Source organism: Antrostomus carolinensis, unplaced genomic scaffold (assembly GCF_000700745.2).
Source record: "Antrostomus carolinensis isolate BGI_N321 unplaced genomic scaffold, ASM70074v2 scaffold5913, whole genome shotgun sequence".
Taxonomy (NCBI): Eukaryota; Metazoa; Chordata; class Aves; order Caprimulgiformes; family Caprimulgidae; genus Antrostomus; species Antrostomus carolinensis.
In genome coordinates, this window is record NW_010305735.1 from 795 (window position 1) to 9,454 (window position 8,660).

The 8,660-nt window shown below is 37.6% G+C and overlaps 1 protein-coding gene across 1 annotated transcript; it reads left to right on the forward strand.

The window, feature by feature from the left end:
* Window positions 1-2,154: 2,154 nt before the first annotated feature.
* Window positions 2,155-8,069, forward strand: STEAP1 (STEAP family member 1). Its single transcript, XM_010164866.1, has 4 exons — window positions 2,155-2,253; window positions 4,424-4,936; window positions 6,434-6,598; window positions 7,346-8,069. Exons 1-4 carry the CDS (start codon window positions 2,161-2,163, stop codon window positions 7,601-7,603), a joined length of 1,029 nt encoding a protein of 342 aa, XP_010163168.1. The 5' UTR covers window positions 2,155-2,160; the 3' UTR covers window positions 7,604-8,069.
* Window positions 8,070-8,660: the final 591 nt, after the last annotated feature.

Consider the following 8,660-nt stretch of genomic DNA (forward strand, 5'->3'; position numbering starts at 1 on the left):
TAAACACTGCTTCCTGAAGAACCAATTCGATCAGCAGCTGGCATTCTAAGTCACAGATTTTTTTTTCCACATCATTATATCATTAACTGCATCCTCATAAATACCAACCTTTAGCTAGAAGCTATTAGGACTCTTTTCTAAACTTTCTATATGAAGAGTGATAAGAGCATGAGATTCAGGTGAGTCAAGCTCTTCCGCACAGAGCTTCCCCATCTAAAATATGCTTTTGGCCCCTCAAGATAGTGTGGTAGTCAGAAAAGGAGAGTTAGAAAGTGGCTGGGGTCACTGTGTAAGCTCATGTAGATGGGTGATATTAACAGTTGAAAGCTCAGCGGAGATCAGTTCAGGGAAAAAAAAAAATAATAAAAGCAGCAAAGATCTGAGCCACAGGCTGTTTTAACAATTTTAAGAAGTCAGTCTCATTACCTAAAAGAGTAAAAAGTCAGTCTATAAGTTTATGTCTTTTTCTTTTTTTTCCACATCTAACTTTAAAAATCAGAGCGTAGGCCACAAAAACAGTGTGAACGCCCTTCATATTCTGGGTTCTTTTAAAAATAGATCTGGAGCTCACTGTATTTGTTACAATTTTTTTCCAGGTAAGTACATTAAACAGAGTTCTGTTTGCAAACTATTCTTTGCCATTGTAACAGCTAGAGATACAGTATATTAAAACATATAGAAGTAGAAATTCTTAACTAATCATTGGACTTCAAGAGCTGAGGTTTTATGCAGATATCTGATACCCTGAAACTTGTGATAAAATCACTGGGACTAGCTCTAGAAATAGGAGGAAAAAACACAAATGTGCCTTCATCAGTCCGTGCTTTCTTGTGTGCAGGATACACAAACTATCCATTAGCTGGTGCAGGAAAGGGTTAACAGCCTGACCTTCAGACAGAAGCTCTTGTTGACCCTACTCTGCAACACTTGGCTGAAAGGTTATGCCCAAAGGGAGAGCTTGCTAGCAGGAGGGAAAAATCCAAAGAGAAATATGTAGGAAAACAATACTTCGGCTTCAGAAGTCTGGTGGCCTGGCAGAAAGCAAACCATCATAGCAGACAATACAAGACTGTAGGACTCATCCACTGAAAGAACCAGACACAGACAAAAAAGGACAACTGTCAAAGTCTGATTTGTCCATACAATTTCCCAAAAGGTTTATGGATATAAAAGAGTCAGTAGTCAGCAAAACAATTTCACATCTAGTAATTCAGCTGTTCAGTAGGAAGGTACATGGAGGAGCTACTTCATCACTGTCTTAAACATAGCCACAGAAAGTCACGGTGTGGTATGGCACCCTCAGCTTCCAGTGCTGTGGTGCTAGTGCCTCTCCTCCTGCAGTGTGCGACAGCATGGTGCACACATGGGAAGCCCTTGTTGAAGTGTTCTTGCAGTCTTTGTAGTTATTTTACAGCCTTCAAGATACTGTCTTTCCTGCTATCCTTGGATTTTAAGAAACATCTTTTTCAGTTTATCCATTCTCTTCCCTTTTATTTTTTTCTGGCTTCTGATTTCTTATAGTCCTTAGCAGCTTAGAACCATTTCTGCTAGTACTTGTGGGTGACAAGTATTGCCAGTGTACCTTGGAACAGCATGAGTGGAGCTCCAGCTGCAGTTTCCTGACAATCTCAAAGGGAGAATATACCTCTAAAGCCACAGACTGTCAGGTAGACAAATCCTAAAACCCAAATCCTAAAACCCAAGATATATTAGGAACCACACATTTGCATGAGTTTCTTGCCTCAGGGAGTCTTGTGAACTTACCAAAATCTGTTTTCATAACATTTTATGTTATTTCTATAAGTTGTTTCAAACTTTATTCTTGCAATTTAAAACCTTTCAGCCTGATTTAATTAATTCACGCCACTAGCGGCGTGAACATTTAGCTTAATTATTATTTTTCATCAGTGATTTTGCTCTGTTGATTCATATCCTCTTAGTCTCTGCTTTACTTAAAAAACAAACTGAGCTTTCCTGTTCTCTGAGAATCTTTAAATATTTATCTCAGACTTTCATTTCTATACATGATTGCACCTTTTCCAGCAAATGGGCAGAGGAGAGGGAAGAAAACATTTTGAGGGAAAATAGGCTTCAAAGTTCCAGTAGGGCATTTCAAAACCTGTTTTACATCCTGTGTTTGTTTTGCAGGGAGTTTCCACAATGGAGAAGACGGAAAGTGATAATCACACCATTGATCAGAATGCAGGTCAGATCATCATGCCGAGAAGAAATACAGGAAACCTTAGCAACTTGGTAATGTTTCTATAAAAAAGCAGCTCATATGTCACACAGAATATTGAAGTCTTTCATGAGATTTTGTCCAGAAACACTGTGTTCCTATCACACTGTCATATCAGTACTTCTAAAGTCTTATCACGATATTGACATGAAGAGATAAAAAGATAAAGAGCATCTCATTCAATTTAAGTGCAGTCCATGCTAAAAAATGCACAGTTTGGGCCAGCTAAAAACTACATGAAGTTAATTGCTAGTTGCATTTTACTAGATGGGCAAAGCTCTGTAGAAATAATTTGGGTATTGTGTACAGGAATATAAAAATGATCTAATTATCTTTAGAGAAGTTTTCATAATTGCTACATTGCATTCAGTAAGATTTCCAAACAACACAAAAAAAGTCTAGGAAAAAAATCCACTCCAACAGCATTTGCCTGTGCAATTGCCGATGCGCAGAAGTAGCTCAAGCTAGAACTTTCTGTTCTAATGTGAACTGTCTCACAGGCTGTGAAGTACTGAATTAGGCCTTACAGACTATCTCTTCAAGAAACAGATATCTGTAGGTGAAACTTGGTTCAGATGTGAATTTCAGTTTGTATAATTTATACCAGCTTCCAATTCTGAAATGCATAGACTACACTCTACTTCACAGACTAGAGAATAAAAGTTACTTAGGCTACACCGTCACTGTTACAAAGATATGCTTTTATCATCAGATAAACATATAGTAGCTATTCAGCTAAAAAACCCTAATGAAGACCATGCACTTTAATTTTACTGTAAGACACTATAGGCAAGTCAGTCAGACACATGGGAAACAGGCTGCCTTGTCTCCAGTTAACAGTTTACAGCAAGATAGCAGTGTACATTTTTTACCTCTGTTAAAACAAAATACCTGTGTGTCATTGAAGATGAACACGAGACTTGCATCCTCTTATCCTTGCTTCATTTCCAAGTAGTACCTTGTTTGAATTGATGGCTCAATCAACTTCAATGTAATATTTGATTCTTAAGAAGAAAGCCAGAGAATATTGCTGAGATAGGAAGATCTCCTGTATCCTAGCAGAACACTAACTTACAACTTTCAAACTACTAATATTTGCCTTCCTCAAAATGGACTGTGCTATTTTGCTTTCTGGAGGTCTGGACATCTGCCACATCAGTCATTCTAAAGCTGAGCCACTGCAGCATTAGTTCAGTTTTACTTTATATTTCACTGGAATATTAAAGGACTTACATGTTTATTATCTAATGTTACCAGTTCTCAGTTCTCCACCCCTGGACAGCTCTTGGCTGCATCAAGTGTGATGTCCTGTACATTGGTACACGTATTTTCATTTTGTATATATACTGATCATGGACCTCTTCCATGAACTGTAACTGTGGGGCAATCTTTAAATATTTATCTCAGTGTAAAACAGTTTATAATATTACACTAATTTTTTTTTCTAGCTTAGCTACTTTTAAAGTCTGTGATAATTCTGCCAAGATCTTCTATGAGACTAGAATCAAGCCATGTCTGCTTGGCAGCAAAAAATTCAGCTTTTTAAACCGAAGTGACTCGGTTTCACAAGTTTTCGTGAAAGTTAAGAGGACACTATAACATTTGTGAAGGAGAGGAAGAAGACCACGGGACTTTTGACAGATACGCAGTTGGTCTAATACACTGGATGCCAAACATTTCTACTTACATCCTCATTCTGCCAATTAAATATCATTACAATAGCAGTGACTTAATTAAATATTTTATTGTCTTAGCTCTGGATTCTGTTACTGTCATTATTTGGGCTGCATCATTAGGTCTGTAGGTGAAATCTGACATTTGATATCTGTAGCTCATATCATAAGAAGCTGTAATGATGCATCATATAATGTAATCCATCTTCCCTTGCGGTGTAATTGTGGGGAATTAAAATCTATTTTGAAATCACCACAGATAATGAATGACAAATGAGAAACCTATGCTAAAAGTGCCTTGCCCAACTACTGACTATGCTGTTTGAACGTTCTGGTTTCAAGATATGTTGTCTTTAATAGTGTGTTTTGTGTGTGGTTTCAGTGTAGTATGTTGCAAAAGCCATTATGGCAAATACTGTCATTACGAACATTTTTAATCTTCTCTTTGTCATTACTGATGTTTTTAATCTTCTCTTGAATTCACTTGGTATTTCCTTTCTGTCCTTTCCAGAATGTGGATATGCAAGTCACCAATCCACCAGAAGCAGCAGCACTTTTTAGTTTACATCAAGCACACCATTTTGGTGAGTTTGAACACTCTTCAGAACAACACTGCAAGCGGGATCTGTTCCCCAAGTGGCACTTGCCAATGAAGATAGCATCTGTGATCTCATTATTAACATTTGTTTACACTTCTGTAAGAGACGTCATATATCCTTTTATAACGAGAAAGGAAAATGTTTTCTATAAAATTCCAGTCCTTGTCATAAACAAAGTTTTACCAGTGGTTTCAATTACTCTTTTAGCACTAGTATATTTACCAGGAATATTAGCTGCTGGTTTCCAGCTGTACTTTGGCACCAAGTATAAAAGGTTTCCACAGTGGCTGGATAGATGGATGTTATCAAGAAAGCAATTTGGACTTCTCAGTTTCTTCTTCGCTGCAATGCACGCCTGCTATAGCTTATGTTATCCAATGAGAAGATCATACAGATACAAGCTGCTGAACTGGGCATTCCAGCAGGTATGATGGGAACACAAATGCTAGCCCTTCTGTATTCAGAAAATACTTGTTTTGGTCATTCAAGCAAATCTGGATGGGGGGGGAAAGCAATTTTCATTGCCTTTGTTTGATTTTGAAGCAGATCCCCACAGAGCACTATTAATGGATAGAGCAGGACCTAGTTGTTAAAGCATGTGATAGAGAGTCAAGAGTTATCACAGCTGTGCCAGTGTGTATTAAATATGTCACTTTCTTCGTTTGGGATTTTTTATCTCTCTGTAAAATGCATATAATTATACCTGCCTCTCAGGAACATTTAAATCTTTTGTCACACTATTAGTTTAGTGTGGGTTGATCTTCTCCACACCAATGGAATCTAACAATCTACAAAAAACTAAGCACACACTATTTTTAGACATATTATTTGTAAAGTGAATTAACCAGCAATGAACGAGGGCCCAGCTAAATCACAATAATCTGTGTTTTCCAGAAATGAAATTTGTGAACACTGGTGGCTCCACAGTTGGGCTGATGCACACTAACTTCTTAAATGATAGAATTTCAGTCATGCTTCTGAGTCATGGGCAGTAATTGGCTGGCAAAACTCTTTAAGGTCCTCTGTGACAAGAGAACTCCTAATACTTGCATATCGCCTTGAGTGCCATGAGTATTGCAGTATAAGGAATATTCCAATATAAGGTATAGGCTGCAAATGTACTTTTTTATTACCATCAAAGTCTAATTTAGAGTTTTATTAAATACACAGTATGATGTTAGCAGCTTCTTAAGAATTCTGTATACAGTCAAACTACCTGTTGAAAACTCTAAAATCAGCCTTACTGGTAATCTGATTTTAATGGATTACCAGAAATTTCCTTGAGATTCCAGTCCTCAAGATGAAGAATTTTTGAGGCATATTACACCATGGTGATCACTAGCAGCATCAAAGGGCTGTTGCAAGTACTCACAAATAGGAGAAGCTTTGACATCAGTTTACTAAAATCACAACCTTTTCATCCATAGCAACCATCGTCTTCAGTGAAGCTGAATGTACCAAGTTGTTGTTTTTTTTAAAAATAGAGCTAAACAACTGTCCTGGCAGGATAACAGCATTAAGAATGCTTGCTGAATTAGCTCCCTAAAATAGTGCTGTTAATATATTTCCCGTTGTTATAATCTCCCAGATATGGCATTTAGCCATAGATCAAATTTTTTTGTCAAAGAGTAAGATTTATCCTGCTGTGAAGGCAGGCTAACAGGCCTCAGAACTAGCCTCTCCTGGGCCAAGATGCTCATAAACTCTCAGTTCTTCTCACTTAAAGCTCACCTTTGCTCTGCAGATACTAGTGGAGAATTTGTCATCAGAAGTAAAAGCAGTTACATTCAGAGACATCCAAACAAACAAAAATACTGTGTTTCTTGGCCTATTTCGTGAATAATATGGTGAAAATAGCTGTATTTCACACAAATGGCTAAGTGTGCCAGTCTGTCATTTTAAATATGGTGTTCTTTTGGCAGGTCAAACAAAAAAAAGAAGATGCCTGGATTGAACACGATGTTTGGAGAATGGAAATTTATGTGTCTCTAGGAATTCTGGGACTTGCTTTGCTGGCCTTGTTGGCAATAACATCAATCCCATCTGTCAGTCACTCTTTGACCTGGAGAGAGTTCCACTACATTCAGGTACGTATAAATGTCACCATTGCATGTCATTAGTCCACATTTGTAGGACTGTATGTTACCAACTAAGACCATTAGGAGTTAGAAATATCAAACACAGAGGAGTTAGTGAACCCAATCTAAAAGTTTGTTTCATAGTCTTTGTTAGAAATGCAAGAAATGTTTATTTCATTTGTTATTTTGTCAGGAGAAAAGGCTGTCAGGTTCAAGGTATGGAGTGGGAAGAAAGACAACTCCAAACTACTTTTTTGCTCCTCTGACCTGGTGACCAGCATCAGTCATCCCTTCAGGACCTATTCTTATGTCAAAGACCTCTGGTGCTGAAGACATTTCAGTCATCTTCTGGGCATCTTATGCTTCAGGAATCCCCTGTGTCCTCAATTGGGAGTAGGTGGTATTGAACCAGCCAATGCTGTTCCCATACAACATGGGATTCCACTACACAAAGAGAATTGCTTGTTACTCCCTGGGAGCTGTTTTGGCAATTCTTTACTGCCTGAGCAGTACCAGGTGGCTGGAAAGTCCAGGAGAAGGCTTCTGCCCAATAATACATGCAAAGATTTTCCATCTGCAGCATTATTAGCTTCATAGATATCATAGTTCTTAAATTTTAGTTCAAAGCCACTAGTCTCTTTTCTTGATTTAAGAGTGTTGGTTGAGGCCCTTCCTGATTTCCATATTTGCTTAACAGAGTGCTCTTTTGCCAAGTTGGAAAAAATAAATAGGTTACTATTTTCTTTCTCTTTTCAGAGCAAGATGGGATATGTAGCTCTGCTGCTATGCACTGTTCACGCACTGGTGTTTGCTTGGAATAAGTGGGTTGATGTTAACCAATTTATCTGGTATACACCACCTTCATTTATGGTAGCAGTTTTTCTTCCTATTGTAGTTCTGCTTTGTAAATGCATACTGCTCCTCCCATGTCTTAGGAAGAGGATAAAGAAGATCAGATGTGGATGGGAAGCTAACACACAAGCCAGTGAAACCAGCATGACTTCCAGACTGTAGATCAAATATGGACATTTCCTGTCTATGTATGTAAATATGCTCAAGGCCATGAAATGTTTAATGGAAAATTTTAATGTAGATGTTTCTTTTTTACTTTTCATTTCGACTTCAGGAGTATGGAATATTTGATGCAATTTGGACATACATTTGCTAAAACAAATGTATGGTGGAAACATTCATTTTACACTTTAATCTATTCGGTGTTCTGGTATTTTATAATTTCTTTCTTCTGACTCACTGCTTTTAAAATTGAAGGGCTTCATTGCCTCAGTCATAATTCTTTCGTAGGCAAAAGCAATCATATATCAATGCTCCAGATGACCACAGAAAGTAAATAAATTATTACACCACAGAACCCAGGAATGCTTTCTGCTTCCCACAGCCATGTTTGTTCCTTCATTAAATCTCAGTATTATAATGGACAACAACTAGAGTATTTATCATCCCATTCCCCCTTATCACCTGCATCCTATGTTTCACTCTGCAGAATGGGGACCTTGGCACATGAGCCAGACAGAAACTGTGTATTCTAACCAGGTATTGAACGTGGACAATTGGGCAGGCAGAAATGCAGGCAACTTTACAAGGTAAATCTCTCCTGAGGCTTGGGCACAGTCTCAAAAAAGAGTTTTTAGACTCAGATCACCATCTTATACAGGACTAGGTGTGTCTCTGTTTACTTAAAACGATAAAACATTTCCCATTTTTTATTCCATGAACACATTCTTTTGTTTGTGATTCTGGAAATTCTCCATGCTTTTGAACCAGACCTGCAGCCCTTGACATGTGCTAAACTTTATTCACACAAATTATTCCAGTGGGACAACTCACATAAGGTAAATGTGTTTCACTGTTTACTCTAGGGCCAGCACAATTGTGTGACTGGAAGAAAAACATTTAAAATAGACATTTGAGTCTTGACATTGATTTGGTGAGATTTTAATGTAAAATGACTTCTAAATGCATTTGCTTTTATGAAAATTTTCATAATAAGCTAGTTAAACTCACTTGCCTTATGTTGCACAGGTCTGGCTGAATGTTTTAAATGAATAATTAA

What these genes read in the sequence shown, in the direction of transcription:
- STEAP1 (XM_010164866.1), top strand. Translation starts at nt 2,161, where the DNA reads ATGGAGAAGACGGAAAGTGATAATCACACCATTGATCAGAATGCAGGT. An exon ending in CAGGAAACCTTAGCAACTTG is followed by an intron (nt 2,254 to 4,423) that starts GTAATGTTTCTA and finishes TGTCCTTTCCAG; the next exon opens with AATGTGGATATGCAAGTCAC. An exon ending in TGAACTGGGCATTCCAGCAG is followed by an intron (nt 4,937 to 6,433) that starts GTATGATGGGAA and finishes TTCTTTTGGCAG; the next exon opens with GTCAAACAAAAAAAAGAAGA.